General features: G+C 40.0%; 1 protein-coding gene across 1 annotated transcript in view; it reads right to left on the bottom strand.

The window, feature by feature from the left end:
• The window catches only part of ipo11 (importin 11), a 172428-nt gene that overhangs the window by 60209 nt on the left and 94203 nt on the right, over nt 1–18016 (bottom strand). Inside the window, exons 23-24 of the mRNA XM_030060129.1 lie at nt 5203–5282; nt 5014–5094 (exon numbers count right to left, since the gene is read on the bottom strand). Of these exons, the coding sequence (XP_029915989.1) occupies nt 5014–5094; nt 5203–5282 (161 nt within the window). The remainder of the gene's footprint in view (nt 1–5013; nt 5095–5202; nt 5283–18016) is intronic.

The raw sequence follows: 18016 nt of genomic DNA, 5'->3' as shown, positions 1-18016 counted from the left end.
AGTGTTTTTTCCAAGTAGGAAGCTTGTATTAACTGCTAGCCTATTTGTGTTGGCTAGATCGACAACCAGCAAGACAATAGCACCTAGACCAAAAAACACTCAACCAAAGCTTTGGTTTAGTGTGACATAAAGTCGAGTGAGGTTGGTTTTGCTCAAATGAAGACACAGTCCAAGAAAAAAAAACACCTTAAAAAATGTGGAACTACAACAGCAAGGGATTATTCACTCCTCATTATACCTTCCATGATCAAAGACTAAAATATAAATCCTGTCTACACCAACCCACTAAGGCTAACAACTGAATATCCCTATTTAGAACAAATGGCATTTTCCCCATTAAAGCTTCAAAGAGGGAAATATAACTCTACGGTCAGTGACCATATCCACGGATGATAGGCCCCTCAGCACACAGAGCCAACTGCAAGGAGCAAGCTGGTACAACAAAAATGGATGAGAGAGACAAGGAGGGAGAGAAAGGGTGTCAACAGAACTTTCCAAAGACATACATACTGATTACTCTGTTCCTTTTCCCCTCAGCATGCCCATGTCTGGTGAGCTGCAGCTGTGTATCTTGGCTGCATAAGCTGGCAAGGTTGTTGTCTGATGGCGCTCCTCTCCTTAGAACAAAGGATTTGAGGGAACCAGATATCTGCCACTAGGCTTTACCGAGAAAAAGTTCTAAAACCTTACGGATATTCAGCATATAGAAACTTCTCAAACAGCTCACATATTCTGCTGCTGCCACAAAGGGAGCACAAGAGAGCACACTCCTACACACAACCTCAAGATCTGAAAATACCCTTTGACAGGGCTACTCAATAACAGTTAGGCCAGTTAGGCCAGATTTTAAAACCAGGAAATGTAGATGGGCCAGAAGTTTTCAGCAGCCTATTTAAAACCTTTATTTTAGCTTTGGGTACACACACACACACACACGCACACGCGCACGCGCACGCGCACGCGCACACACACACACACACACACACACACACACACACACACACACACACACACACACACACACACACACACACACACATACACACACACACACACACACACACGTATATGAGGCTACAAAATAACACTGCTATTATAAACAGATATTTTAAATAAGTAATATTATAATTAAAATATTGATATTAAGCCTATTTAATCCAAGCATGCTGGGCCACTTCAAAGTTGCTTCTGGGCTGGGTGTGGCCCAAAAGCTGCCAACTGAATAGGCCGGCCCTATGACAAAGAACGTTCCTGAATCCTTCTTTCACCTCTGATCTCTCCCTAGTTACACCAATATTTTGTTGGCTTGATGCCCAGCACATCTCACAAGAAACTGGAAAGAATTAAAACCAATCTGTCATAATCACAGCCAATTAGCTTTAAGTAAAAGTTATAGCCTGGAACTGTAACGTTATAACTTGTAAACATGGTTCATCACAGCAAGGCTCCTTCCAAGGTCATCAGGATCATTATCATATAGCCAAACACATAAAACTCTATGGTCCCTGTAAAAAACAAGCCCACATTCTAACTATGGAACGCCCAAAACCCAAATTAAATTCCAGAAAACCACCAGGTACTATCTCAACAGCAGTGCATTTGATAACTTAATCACAAGAATTCACAAGAAGAGGAAACTATTTTCCTCCACGGAGAATAACAAAGGAAAGAGTGTCCATTTTTCCTGAGTGACATCGAGAACACAATGTTGCAAGCCAGAAATTTATGGAAATTCTGAGTTACAAGTTGAAGTGAACACAACATAAATGACAAAATGACAACATGATGACTTAGCAGAAGAATGGTGTAAATGTGCATAGCCATGCATTATCATTACTGTTAAATAAAATCTATTAGAAAGCATAGCCCATCCACCAAAACATTTTCACAACATATCTGATTGCTGTGAGTTTCCTGTTTTCAAAAATGACATTAATAATGTTTTTTCAGGCCGAAAACAAGTACTGTGACTGTACTGAAGGCTGGCAAGATGCTGCAGAAAAGTGCTGAGCCTCCTGTCACAGAAGCTCGCAGTGAGAATGACCTGTGAATGGCGATAAATAATGGGCATCAACATTTTAATATGGGCTGGGTTGAAAACTACCAAGCCCATCCTTTAAGTGCAACCTAAACCTGGTTCAAAACTTCACACACAACAACTATCGACCTGACCACTGATATAATCTATTTTATGTTAATGTGACAGCTGACCCTGCTGTCTTCAAATGGCTTGCCCAGCACTTCAGAAATGAAAATATACCAACAATGATAGCCTAATGGCATATCTTATCAGGTTCTGTCAGAGAAAACACTCCCGCACACAGTTTCCACCTCCGATTTAATCTGTCAATGTTTTGGACCCCGGTAGCTCTAACCCTTTTTGCAAAATATCATTTCAATGCCTTGGAGAAAGTAGCTGCACATCATCTAACTTTCTCCCTCAGCCACAATAACATATTTCAGAAGTTTCGATGAGGTTTCAGATTGCTACATAGCACAGAGGCTGCACTGCTCCAGGTTACAAACCATCTTGTCAAAACAGGAAATATGGAACCAGCTCGTTCACTCCACTCGGCTTCACATCTCTCCAACCGTGCTTTGAGGAAGACTTTGCATGGTCAAAACTGGGCTGTGTTTTTATTGGCCTAGATATGTCCTAATTTGAAATAAATGCTTTTTACCTTTACCCAGCGTCTCTGCACAACAGTGCCCAGAGCCTTGTATGACTGTCTCTCTATATTGACAATTTCAGTACTGTCAACAAGAGCCCTAGGAGTTCACTAATTTTGTTAGATTTCTGAGGATTTGACAAGTTTGTTTTATATATTACCTTATTTTAAATTTGGATGATGGGGACCGTTCTCAGCTGTGGTGTGTGCGCAAATGCTAAATACTACTTGACAATAATGACAGTAAACCAGGAAAAGTCATGTTAGGTAAAACCAGTTTTGTAAACTCGATTTGCATTAAGCTTGGCATTTTCTCAGCAAAAACAAAGGATCCACACCTCAAACCCGAATGCCATTTTCCAAACAAGTGTCTCTAAAATTAAATAATTTCTCTATTCAAGCGAACTTGACTTTTATACAGCCATTTCAAAACTGCAGTTGAGTCCACTTTCAAGAGTTAGGCTACTGACTGGCACAAAAATGAGATCAGATCACCCCCCAGATCAGATCAGGAGAATCCACTGCCATTTTTACAAGTCAATGTCAAACCCATAATTTACTTTGTTTGGCATTGTGGGTAACTGATGTGGTTTACCCGCTTTTGTCCTTAATTTATTGAGAATGAGTACTACTTAAGGGAGTCTTTTTGAGCACTTCTGGAGAATAGCTGACTGAATATTCAATTGTATCTCCTGTAGGCAAATATGGCATTAGACATAACTACTAATTTGTTCACACAGTGGCACACTACACCGCAAAAATATGAAGCTCACAGTATATCAGATGAGGCCTATTCAGTTATCAATGACAACGTCTCACCTACAAACTTAGACACAAACTTGGATGTTTTAAAAGCGGTGACTGTCTCAAAAGTATTTGACTGTTCTGTAACTCTTAATATGTACTACCCTATAACATAAGCTACATAATATAATATAATATAATATAGTATAATATAATATGATATAATATAATATGTCTTAATATCCTGTATTGTAGCACCAGGATGCCTCGCTCTCTTATAGATAAATGTTGCTGATAAATATTTGAATGGGTGTTCCATCCTTTAAAAAGCATTTGGCATAACTGGTTGTCGGACTGTCTGGATAAAGTGAAAAATATTTGGCCAGTGGCAGGTTATTTATCACCTGCCTGAACAAACAATTTTAAAAAGTCCACTGGTTCATGTTAAGAAAAACAAGCGCTGATCTGAACTGATAGGTCTGTGTGTGACTATGTCTATCAGTGTAAGTGTTTCAGTAAGGAGCGCATCACCACTATTACACTATAAGACAAGTGGCTTGTTGAAAACTTTTGCTGCACAAGCTGTGAGAGAAGATGAAAATTGAGAGAAAACCAAAGATTTTTGTGACAAGGAGCAAAACAGAAAGCCTGTGGGGCTGGAAAGGGGAGACCCAGCAGGCAATAAACAAACAATATGCTGATCAGTGTGTTGATTTCCTTGAGACTGCAGATATATAGACGTTGTGTACTGGCTACCTCCAGCTATAAAGGTTGCTGACAGTGTTGTCCAGCCTTGTCAAGTCTAGTCTGTTGTCAGGTATGTCATCTTTATAGTCAGTTGTTATACACGACAATACGCTCATACTCACAAAGTAGAAAGGTATTTCATGCTGATATAGATCTTGGGAGGAAGGGGAGTTGAAACATGGGTAGAGATGAGGTGAAATTGGGGCATGATCAGCAGGATTTAGAAAACAACAGTTAATCACATTGGGAAAAATTCGGTTGATATTTCTCAGGAATATGCAAATTAGGTTTGACAACAGCTGTGCTTTCAATTCACTCTAATGGTAGAGAAATTGTTTAACTGTCATTTCTGAACATTTCTTAGTTATGGCAATATCATGGTTCATGCTGAAATTAAATCTGGTGTCAATTAATAAGGAGTACTGTCACCTCATTTTTCTATTAATGATAGGGACAGCAGTAAGCAGTGAAGCAGGAACAAGTTAATTACACAGCCACTGACAAACAACTCACTGTGTGTGTGTGTGTGTGTGTGTGTGTGTGTGTGTTTCAAGTTGTTTTATCCTACTTCCAGTGCACATCGTTTTCATCCCTCTATTCCCCGATTACGCACTCAGAGTCATGACCCCACTGCCAGCTCACAGGGTTCTCAGAAACCAGTTCACTATTAAATATACATGGAGAATGCTGTGGAGGCCAAACATGCTCTGGAAAACATTGAGGTGGGAGTGAAGGATGGAGGATGAAAAGCTGTGTACTCAGAGAGAGCCCTGGGTGGGCTGGGGCAGGATAAATGGAGGAGAATAATAAACAGAGGTATTACACTAATGAATAAAGGATGGAGTGACTGTACCTTGAGCACTTGGACCTGTCCCTCATTGGTGATGTCTTTGAGTAAGTCACAGAAGGATCGACACAGGGCTTCGGCGTAGTTCTACAGATACATTTCATACACAAAAAGGGTGGTAGTTAATTACAGATACACTATGTTACCACGATGTATGCACATGCATGCGCGAGTGTGTCTATGTGTTTGTCCTACCTGCAGGAACTCTGTGGCCGACAAGTAAATGTAGGCGTTGACTATCTGGAAGCAGGTCCGCAGGTTCTCGGAGCTCAGCTCTGAAACAAAATAACAGATTTTTCACTTTAGCAAAAGGTACAGAGGTATGTGATGGAGGAATGCAGAGATGGAGAAGAGAAGGGGGAATAGATAAGTACTTCAGCTTGTGTTTAAAACATCTAAAACACTGGGAAAAAAATAAATGGATGATCTCAGTGGCTTAGTTCACTGGGAACTATTATTTATTTGTTTTATCGCTGGGCTCTTAGGTAATCTGGGAAATATGCACCAAAAAGTAACCAACAGTGACCCAATAAATCTTTCCAGGTAAGTTTTTGATTATTAGTGCAGAATGAAGTAAACACATGGGAATGGTGGAACCGCAAACCATTAAAACATTTGGATGACTAAAATACCAAAACACACCATTTATAAATTCCAGGGAAAATGGTCTTGAATTGTACAGTTGCTTGGGTGTTATAAAAAAAAAAAAAAAAAGCTTGACTGGAGGCAAAATTCACGTAGACCTATAAAAACACAAAGCTGATTTTTGAAAATACTTCTATTTTTTTTTTTTATAATACCATCCTGTTCAACATCTCCAGTTGTTCTCTTATATGCTGAAAAGGCAATTAACCAAACAAAAATAGGGCTGACATCACGCATTAATGAGTATGCTTATAGATAAAGGCACCGACTTACACGACTTAAAGTCAGTAAAGAGACTCTGAAGTTGTCATCTTGGACAGTTTTTTCAACCAACTTCACAATATACATGATGCAACAAAGGAGTTGTTTCAGCAGTAAGTTCAACTGGCCCTTTGCCTGCTACCATTAATTTAGATCTTAACTACCACTGGGGTGAGAGAGGTTGTTAAGATCTATGAACAAAGACAACACCTAAATTATTCAGCATGCCCTTCCCTCTGCAATATCATTAACTCAGCATTAAATAACTCATAGTTTGTCTCTGATGTTTTGTTCTTATTTGCTTCTAGGTGCTTGTTAATAGAGACAGAATGGATCTCTATAGGTCAGTGCTGAGTGAGTATAATTACAGTTTCCCCAGGGGGTGACCTCCAGATTCATTCATTCATCCTTTTTCCAAACCGCTTATCCTAATTACGATCGCGGGAGTGCTGGAGCCTGTCCCAGCGATCACTGGGTAGAAGGCAGGGAACAAGGACATTCACATACACAAATTCACACCTAGGGGGGAATTTAGCATCTCCATTTCACCTAACTTGCATGTCTTTAGCATGTGGGAGGAAACTGGAGCTCCTGGCAAAAACCCACGCAGACAGAGGGAGAACATGCAAACTCCACTTGGAAAGGACCCTGGCCAGCCATCTGGGAATCGATCCCAGGACCTTCTTGCTGTGAAGCGACAGCGCTAAAAAAATGCAACTCCATGTGGACATTCCCTTCTCTCCTGTTGTCAGTGTGTGGGTTACAGCTGACAGACCAGAGATCAAAAATCTCTGACTGTTTAAAAAGAGAGAGAAGAGTTGAGATGTTTCCTATTCCCTTCACATTAAACTTAAAATAATACCAGATATATGTTCCTAATATTCAGTGTGAATTGTGAATAACTACTACCAGATTTGACTTATTTATTACAGGCAAAAGGTGATCCACAGTATCAGCTATACCACACTGTTCTGCAGAGGCATCCCAGTTGCTCTGGTTAAAAGTTGTGTGGAGGAGCATTAATTTTTCAGTTAGCACAAACCTCCTAACCATACACTGAAGCTATGCCAGGCCTATGTGAAGTCCTAAAAAGACCAAGGAGTACCGACCTGCGTGGCTTTCCCTCCAACAAACCTCAAATCCTCTGAACATTTTAAACACACAGGCATAATGATAACACATTTGGCAAATTTGTCACTCTGTCTGTGTCAGGTTGTGTGTGCGTTATGAAGGAGAAGGGGTGGCTATGTAGATTAAGCCATACTAAAAATCCTAAAAATCATAGCAGCTTGCCAGGCCACTGAGAAGAAACGGCGTAAAAGGGATAAAAGATGAGAAGTGGAAAGGAGAGGGAGGGACTGATAGAGTGATAAGAGTGTTCTGGATAAGAGGACAGAAACACGAGGTATGAGAGGAGATACATGAAAGTAGGGCCTAGCTTTTATCTGAAAATAACATGGATGATGAGAACAATGAGGAAATGAGCAGGCAGACAGAGGAAAAAAGAGGCAGGAAAAGAAAAAGGAGGACAGACAGAATAAACCCTGGTGACTGGAGCAAAAAGGCCCAGAAGACAGATTTGGATGAGCAAATGCCTGGAGGAAAACAGACAAGCCCTAAGGTGGGTTTCTAGGACAAAAGCAGAGGTGATTTAGAGTGGCAGAACAGCTGAACTATATGTCAGGCGCACACATGCACCTAAACATGCACCACGACTAACATCCACACACAAGGGTATCTGTTTGACAGTAATACCTTGTGGCAGGGTAACTGATCCTAACACCTAGAATAGCGGTTTACTTCTACTACCATGTAGTGCTTATAAAGACTCACTTGAACCTTATACAGACGGAAAGATGAAAGATTTGGAAAAACACACACACAAAATAACCAGGCAGCCTGCCGGCGTAATATCTATACATACACCCCGAATAAAATTTGTACAAATGGTTTCACAGAAATACGGGCTGACAGGGGAGCTCATTGTACCACCTAGAATAGCTCTTTATTTCCACCTTCATGTAGTGTTGTGTACATAGTTAGTTAGTTAGTTAATTTTATTGACAACAATATAACACGCACACACAAACACTCCAGTAGTAATATGTTACTTTAATGTGGCAAAAGACCCAAAAAAGAAGAAATCTGAAAACTGTTTTACGTTTAATGGTGTAATACATCATTACTTTGGCCTGTGGGTAGCTGTAAGAACTACTTATGCCAGGACTATGTTATAGATTTTGTATAACTGATAATTAAGTGATTAAATAGCCTCCAATAAAAGGAAAGCGGAACACACAATTAGCACAATTAGTAAAATAGGCCCTGTTTAATATTTAATTCCTTGGGACAGCAAACAGTGGCTTGATATTTATAATAGTCTTTTCAGTCTCCAGCTTAAAACATTCAAGTTCATAGAAGAAGTCAGCAGGCAATACCTGAATTGACCTCCTCGGTTATGCTGTGAGCTTTACATGTTTTCACAGCAATGTGACAAAGAAAATCTACAGAGGCTTATTTAACTAGAAGCTATGTTATATGATCAGCAGACATGCAGCATACTCATACAAAATGTCACAAAAGTAGAGACCGAGTTCAGGCAAGAGAAAACCACCACTTACATACACAAACACAACACTGACAGACACGAGGAGAACACAGTGGAATAGATATAATGAATGAATGCATGTGTTTTGTTGCTCTGATGTAACCTTTCTCTCCAACACTGCATGATTACTCTGCCTCTCAGCAGTTAAATTTTGCAGTAACTCAAGGCTACAGCTCCTTGAAATTTTTAGAGAAGCGTGTATGTGCGTGCGTGTGTGTGTGTTATCTGTTGAAAGCAGTAGCTGAGACCAAGTTTTATAAAGCCTTTCAAACTTTCACATAAACCAGGCTTTTCCGACTCAAATCTTTTATAAGGCAAGACTTGAAGCCAGTGGTGAGCTGTGATAGTGGTGGATTCATCTGACCATGCTAGTTCAAGCAGGTGATATTAATGTTAATGTATGCAATGTTTTCTCCAGCCATCTGCCGGTCACAGTCAGGTAATGAAGATAATGTATGCCACCATCTGATATCTGTGCCAGTACATAATGTATGCCAGGAGCCTATTTAGTCAGCACATCAGCCCGCATGAATATTTAATACAACACACCAGTATTGAGCAACATAAAGCAAAACACACACCACAGCAAATAAAAAAGAACACTGAGTTTGTGTGCAGTTCAAGTAGGTATCAACTACAAAGACGCATGTAAAAGACAGGAACTGGCACAAACAAGTAAGAGCGACAATAAAAGACAACCCAGGAGTGACGTTGGACAAGTAGTAGGGCTGTGTGATATGGAGCAAAAAGCCAATGTACAATTAGCTGGATATTGGGATAGTGCTATGAAATGTGATTTAACAAATATTGAACCATTTGATGTGCCTCTGCTGCAAATGTGGGCCTGAAGAGCCTATGCGCCCCGTCTGTAAAATGAAATTAGAAATATAACTGGTGAAATGCTGCATGTTGAAACAACAGCGATAAGTAGTCCAGACGTTCACTTTTCAACCAAATGTGGCCTGGTAATAGACTAGATGCCTAAACATTTTCAAAATAATATCTAGCCAATATCTTTAAACTGTTTTTTGCAAGGAAATCGGGTAATTACAAACTTCTGAACAACTTAACATCAGAACTGGATTCTGACAGGTTCAACTCAGTGTAATGGTATTTCCTAATACTCTGCTGCAGTAAAAAGTGGCGGCTGCTGTGGGTCATCCAAGGTAAGTGTCAGACTACGCAGACTAATAGGGCTGATGATCACTGGTATATGATGGAAATGTAACATGATAGAAACATATACAGCAGGATTAACTAAGATTTCTTCACACACAAACTATATAGCTAATTTGCTCAGCTTCAGTTGTCGCCAAAGTTTTAAATTGCATGCTTCACGGACAACAAAAATTACAGATACTGGAGCCATTTCTGAAAAAGGCTGTAATCGTGTTATTTGTCCTGTTCTGATATATGATACAATATATTGCATAGCTCTGATGTGGTAAAACACATTTTTTGCTGTTGCCACTTTCATTTTGTCTGGTGAAGCACGAACAACGCACTACAGAACAGCAGCCAGAAAGACCAGGGGAAAAGATGAGAGCCTGATGAGAACTACTAGGTATAAAGTACAGTACAGACCTTCAACAGCACCCTGTATTTTCTATCCTATCAGACATTAAAAAATTGGACAATTCAACCATCACCTGTGTATCACAGGGACAAACCAAATGACTGGCTCAAACCATTATGTGTACCCATTTCAAAACTCTTTCAGGAAACCTTAACTAGGTATGTACAATATTGGACACAATGGCCTCATCCTTTCCATGTTTTTTTTCCTAAACATTTAGGCTTTGAAGGCCTGTGTTTTCATAATTAGGAAAAAAAAAAAGGAAAATAAATACAGATGTTTTAGTGGTGTTCTCCACACAAAATATTCACATTTACACTGGAACAAAGGGTCCACGGGACACTGGTGCCCAGGTGTGAATGCCTCTCCTTCTCCTCCGCCATCATACCATAACTATACACATAACTATAACCATACTTGCAACACTTGAATGATCACTGTATTTTTTCCATGGATCAAGTAAGTGCAATCCAAACTCGGCATGAGAGTCGTTAGGATTTCATCGATGCACTACTCTTGGTATTGGTTCATTTTAATTTTTTAATTTTTTTTTTTTTTAACAAAAACAAGAAAATAAATAAATGAAGAACACAAGGCAAAATAATTTTTCTGATGCCGTTGCCCTCTTTTTTTTTTTATTTATTATTTAATATCTATATAATTAAATTTTTTTCTCAGTATGGGGAAGGCAGAGAGATAGAGAGAAGTTATTTCTTCAGCAACAAGGATGGAGAGGATGAAGGTTAATCTAAATGGTTAGCTTTCATTTGCAAAACAACATGAACCCTAAAGGTATTTCCACACAGTTGACTAATTTCTGACAGGAGAGCGAATATTCTCCTCATCTTCATCTTCGACTCTTGTCATATTAGCGCCCCGCTAGCTAGCTACTACCATGGTTTCAGGTGCGCCTAGGAGGAAACAGTGACATTAGCGCGTCATGAGAATTTCAAAATAAAGATGGCATGATCTGAAACATGATGATGATAATGATGATCGATGGTCACACTTTGCATTGATCCTGTTGTATTGTTGAGCGTTCAATGATCCAGATCGATGAATCAGTACAGCCGTATTGCAGATTGGATCGCAGGCTGGACAGCACAGAATGTAAACATGCAACGTCAAACATAATATTCCAAGGGCCCCCAATATATTGGAAATCACCAGTTGTTGGGCTGATGGCTAGCAGTTTACATGTTGCCCAACCCTACTGAGTCACTCTATAATTTAAATATTCCACTCACATGTATCTTGTCATTTTGTGCAGAGTACTCTACATAGAACTTAATTCAGCATAAATTCATTCTGAAAGTGTCAAGGGGTTGAAATTCATTTGCAAGGCCCTTAAAGATTGTTTAAAGAGGTTACAAATATGATATGTACCCAATTTCCGTTTTTCTCATATACAAGAAAAAGTACACACTTAATGCACACATGAAATGAATTCTGGCCTCTGCAGAATCAATTAAAACCTAGCCTGACCTTCTCAGTTTGAAGGAGTGCTGAATTTAATCTGGTGAATAATAATCTAAAGTGTGCTAAATCAGCTCAAGTTAACACTGCCTCTCGTGTATTTACAGATAAATCACCACCAAAAAGTACTTTTTTTCTTTTCGCTCTAGATAACTGCAACTCTAAATTGGGACTGATTGAACTGGGACTGAAATCCTGTCAACAAGGCCTACATTCTGTCCCTCATCGTCACTTGCTATTATTCTTTCTCACGGGGAATCAGGAAATCTAAATAAGACAGCCAAATTGTTACATTCAGTTCAGCTGTGTTGACAGCAGCAAGACACTTCTGTCTTTCAATATTATGAAGTCAATTTCCTCTGACAAATTCCCACTTGCCCAACAAGCATTACTCATGCAGTTAAGAAGTTTTAACCAAACAAACAATAAATAACTAAAATAATTGTTCAATCAATCACTCATGTACACAGATGTGTTGTTTACAAAAACATCTACTAGTGATACTTCAGGTGGGCAAGAATGCAGAGGCAGATGATTGAAATTCAACTTGAGCCAAAGTAGGGGTCCTGAGGTTGACTTGGAAAGGATAGGATATGACTGCTGGAGCTCACAGTCAGGAACAGTTCAGCGATCCTACACATTTTACAATTCACAACTTTCCAAACTTCAGTCTCAGTCAGAGGCAAACTGACAATACTGTGTCCAGTTTTTAATTTCCAACCACTTTCCGATCTTCATGTTATTGGTTGTTTTTCACTTTTTTCTCTCCATTAATCCCCACCTGGAAAATGTCTTTTGCTTGTAGAGTCAAGGAGACTATAGCACAGGGCCAGCCTCAAAGCATCGCCCTGGTTAGGATGTAGCGTGTTGTAAGCACCACTGTCATTGCAGACAACCACCCGCCTAATGTGGGTTGATTATATCAGTGTCCAGAACTAATTTACCAGACATGTTGTCATGTAGAAATCAAGCTGCCAAAAAATACATATAATATAAATGTACGTTCATGAGGTTACGGCAATCACAGAATATGAAATTTCAACTCCCACAAATTCTTGCGTTCATTAAGCTACTCTGATTGGACATGTCTGTGATCTGCTTTGAGCACCATTTCTATACCTGCTAAAGCGGCACCGAGTGCAAACTTGGAAATTTGTACGAAAATCATAGGCAAAATTATATTACGTTATATAACGTTAGTAAGCTGTCTAAAACAATGTGGCACTGCCTCCATCTCTCTTTCTTTCTCTCAGCCCACTCCTCTCCCTTCCCCTCTCTCTCTCTCAGTTGCCTCCTTCCCATTCTATATAAAGCTACTTTTTCCACTGCTCAAATAAAACTCTTATTATGTTTGTGGATAGTTTGCTGCCTCAGGCACGTCTACATAAGCACATTTCAAAGTCTGGGCAAGATGATAGAAAACATATCTATGGGGAGAAACAATACCCCCGAGTGACACGTTTTTAAGGTTTATTAGAGATTTCACACTACCTTTCGTAACCCTGCCTTTCTTAATGGAAAAAGACTAGATGTTGTGATTATTACTGCTACTAAATTTAATCACACTGGGGAATCTATTTTCTCTTAAAAATTAAATAATGTTTGATTTAAACAATGTTTCACGAAGCATTCAGTGATTTTCATTTTCATATTGACCCCCTGCCCCCCATCCACCAGACATAATGGCTGGCTCAAGAAAAAGCTAAGTTTCAGACCCAGCTTCCATGTATGAAAACTAACAGCCCAGAGAATTAACATTACAAATCACTGTTGGAAGTGAATTAACATCCATTTCTACACAAAACTGTCAAACTTTCTCGGTGTGACAATAATCTGACAGGGACAACAGGAGGGTGGATTTAGAACGACTCAGCTCAACCTCTGCATATCTACTGATTTAATATGGAACAACGTAATAACCTGATTAAGTGTGAGCCCTATCACTGTTCACAAACCTTTGCCAGGCTCTACATCCTGCCTAGTCGTTCAGACTATACTTTGTCAAAATGCATTCGGAACAGTCTGCACAATTAAAGTGTAGTAAAATACGGCACTAAGATAAACTTCTGATTGTTGGAAAAAAAAAAAAAAAAAAAAAAAAACATTCTCCAACTGAATTGTGAAATAAGGGATCAAAATCAAACTGAATTACCATGCTCTTACCTGGTGCCTACTCATTCAATCAGCAAAAGCAAATGCAGCCTATAGGTTTTTTTTCCCTAATAAAAGCCTGAAGTGGGATCAGTTACTCTGCCAGATGTTGTGAATTTAATTAAAATGCGTGAGGGCGCACACACACACATACACACACAAACAAAGGGGACAATACGCTATAGTTTATTTGATAAAATATTCACAAAAACAGCTGCAAAAGCATTGATAAAGCTTTACACAGTGCATTACTCATTGCCCAGAGCATATGCTACACAGTCTGCATGGGTTATCAGCAATAATGGGAAAATGAGCCTCATATCTGACTGTGATAACTGCATCCGAAATGCTTCTAATGGTTGTTGGGGACACTGCTAGCATTTTGGTCATCTCTCAACACAGTTTTTGCTCTATAGTACGTGATGGGGGTGACAATGTTTGCAGAGAAAGGAAATTTAACAGACAGATAACAAAAAAAGCAATGCCAACAGCCGAAGTGTTAGGCTGACAGAACAGACTGTGATCTGTTTGAGCATTCAAGCCAGCTATCTATATAACAGTTCAGCTGAACAAAGTGCAGGGTTGTTGAGATTTCATGGCAAGCAATCAAATGCCAAGAAAAAAAAGGAACAGTATTACAGTTACAATAATCAGACATTTAATTAAGAAACACAACACTGAACTCATATCTATTGATCTATCAATCAGACAAACAATAACATAAATTTCAAGCTGTATCAATGACAGTTAAAAAAAATCTTACCCAAAGTAGGAGTAGGGATGCTAACCGGTGGCCGTTTGACCGGTTGTTGACCGTTTGAACTTTAACCAAATAATCTTGTTGGTTAAAAACCCTTTAAGCCCGAACTAGAGTGCCTGTAGAGAGAGGCGTCTTCTTACGCCGCCACTGCTGTGAAAAAACGGAACCATTGGAGTGAACGGAGTTGTCGCCACTCTCTCTCTACAGGCACTCTAGTCCGAACGTGTCGTCGCCGACACAAATGCACATGTCAGATTGTAAATACCGTAACTACCGTAAGGTTTTATCGATCGAAAAATTCCAACTGTTCCTGAAGGCGGAGAAGTTGCTCTTGCGCTTACATCCAGTGTAATACGGTAAACATGGCGACGGGACACTCTGCCGGGTTTCGATGACGTCATTACGCACAGAACTCAGCACGGTAGAGACAGACCGGACAAACCATAGATATTGATAATAATTATATTATAGTATATTATAATTATATTATAGATATTATAGATATCTACGGGAGAAACGAGCCAAGCTTATGTTTGTCGCGGACGTAGTGGTATGCGTCCGGGGCAAGACAATGGCGCCGGTGCTAGCGCTGCTAGCTTCTATTTGTTGCAGTTATTCTTTTATGGTTTACAGACAGTAAAATAATATTCTCGGTTAACCGAAATAAACCGATTAATGAGGCCCGGTGGTCGACCAAGAAAATTTTCCATTTTCGCCATCCCTAAGTAGGAGTACAGTAGTTTGATTTGTGTTGATTTTGGCAGCTGGATAAAGCCAGTCGTGTTTCCTGGAATGAAGATTTCCCATGAGCAACACCACTTCATGTCATAAAGACCTTGATCTACTCTAGCCATGTATTTGTTTTGAAACCAAGTGAAAGAAAGACATCAGCATAGCATGTGTGAAGAGACACCTCTGTTTCCATCCTAGACCATGGCTGACTGCAGCGAACGTTTGAAAGTTTGGCTTAGAAACACACAAAACTGCAGCACCAACGGTGATGGTATTTCATGCAAGGAAGGAAGCAGAAAAAAAACAGTAACATTTTTGGGTCTGGGTGCAGCTTGCTCTGAGGCTTATGCAGCGTTAGCCGACCAGCTAGCAGGGTAACAGCTCGGTCCGGACAGCAGGCAGCGGAGCTAAACATGGTCGAGGGAAGCATCAGCAAAGGCAGGGAGGACAAGACATCAAGCCAGAGGCAGAGCTCAGCAGAGCCGGGTTGACTGTCAACCAGATTCTGAAAGTTAAAATGGGCCGCTGGGCAGCTGCGGAGCTAGGACCGATACATATCATTATGCTAACATGAGGCTAACCCACAGGTTTACTAACTACATTAACATTAAATTAGGTTACAAACAATTAATACAGAGCTTGAGTCAGGTCTCAGCCTGTGTGTCTCAACATGAACATATATAGCATGGAAAAACGAAAACATAGACCCAGAGAAATTGCTTTCTCTGATTCCACAGGGACAGTGACCCACTGACAGGAATTTAGATTAACTACACAGAAATAGCCAATTTGTAGGTCATATAGAAGCATCAGTATTGAAGTGAGACTGTTTCATAACTAGTTGAAAATTCCTTGTAGTTGCTTTAAACATCACCTAAGGCTATAGCATATAACAAAGGCTTAAAGAAAAATAAATGAAAAGTTTGACTGCGCTGAAAAATGTGATAATAAGTTGAAGTCCAAGAACCTAAGTTTAAAAACTTTCAGTCAGCATGACAACCTCTGAAGCAAAGCCTCGACCACATGTTGTGGTAGTTACAGTGATTTCAGAGTGAGCTCTTGCTACCTTACTTCACAGCTACCTTGTCAAAGCTAAACCCCTTGAAGACTGAATTTAGAAGGCTTCCTTACGGCCATATTTCTCTCGACTACAAAAGTACCCTGGTAGTTCTACAGAGAAAACTTACTTTGCCGGGTATTACTATAAAGAAAGGACCCACTGCAAATCATGAAAAACAACATGGCCAAAAGGAGTCTCAGCTGGCAAGATGTGTAGCTGACTCCCTGTGGTGCCATAGCTAATAAGTCTTTGAAAAGTCATGGACGAGTAATCATGTCTTGAGAGAAGAGGGAAAAGCATGGCTCAGCATGGGGATTTGATGAAGTGGCAAAAATCAGGTTTATAAGGGAGACCCCATGTACAGGGATGACAGTAATGATGAGAAAGCAGAAAACACCAAGCCTGTTACGAAGTTTAAAACAACACCCAAAGCTGTAATTGTATCAACTAAAGTTGATGCAATAACAGCTTTGTGCAACTTATTAGGAGGGGCGGGATCTCAAGAGGTTTACACAACAATACAAAGCCAAAAAGCAATGACGAGCCTGGATCCGTGTAGTTTAAGAACAAGCGGCATTAAGGGATGACTGCATTGAGAACTTTTCACTTCCCCATCCTTGGTTCCAATGTGCAAAGCATCTAGCATTAGTGATGAAAATACCAGCTAACAAAGACTTTATCTCAAGCTGACAAGCCTGTAAGAAAAAAGCTGTTTTCTTACTTGGATGCTTAGAGTACTTTGGTTGAGCTGTTAGCTATTAGAGGCTGAGAAATGTGAACGAGTCCCTCACACAGCTGTCAGAGGCTGGAGATGAGGTGGAAAGCTCTCATAAATATTGATCACTGGGAGGATGTTATATCATGTCTGTGGCTAACCCAGTAATTGCCATCTAATGAGCTCATTACTGAGACACTTCTTTTTCGGCCTGATTCTCTTCCACTGATACCTGAGAGTTTCAAACAAATACAACTAGAATGTCTCCTGAGTTTTCCTGGAGCGTCTGTAACCTTCAGTATCAAATGCAGTAAATTTAAAGTCCCTAGCTGGTTCTCTGGCCATTCATCAGCACCTAGCACTGGGAAAACAAATGATTGAATGCATAAGCTGTATCACATGCTCACCCTGATCACTGTAGTGCCAAAGAGTAGACAAACTACACTGCATGCCTTCCCATCATCTCTAGTCAGTGCACCACACAAAGTTGAAACATGTCCTAGTTCAGAGTGTGGTGGCAGTTATACAGAGCGTAGCGGCAGTCTAACAAGTTAGCCAAGGCAAGGCTCTGACATTCTAATTAGGGAATTTGCTGCTCCAGTTTAGCAATGATGGAGCAGGGCTCTTTATCAGGCAAGCCAGGCCACACACCTGGCAGACAGCAACACTATACCCAGCCAGACTGTCTCTCAATGGCCCCCATCCCTTCACTGATCTACACAGACTAAATAAATAAACTGCCGGAAGCTCTGATGACAACCGGCCAAAAATAATGAATGACCAAAGTATGAGGAAAAGCGGAGTGAAAACAGAAAAATGCCGAGTGAACTTCCTTTACATGGTTGATCATAGATTTTTATATCATGGTCTGGGTGAATACTCTTTTCTGATTGGCCAGCAGGTATGTGTTAAAACTGTGTATTACACATTTAGTTCTGCACAACTTTAGTCATCGGTCTAAATGTACCCGCTATCCAACTTGTAAACATAGCAACATTAAAAAGCTCAGCTGTGAAAGTGTGCTC

This window comes from Myripristis murdjan, chromosome 9, assembly GCF_902150065.1.
Source record: "Myripristis murdjan chromosome 9, fMyrMur1.1, whole genome shotgun sequence".
NCBI classification, from domain to species: Eukaryota; Metazoa; Chordata; class Actinopteri; order Holocentriformes; family Holocentridae; genus Myripristis; species Myripristis murdjan.
This window is presented reverse-complemented; position numbering and strand designations above follow the sequence as displayed.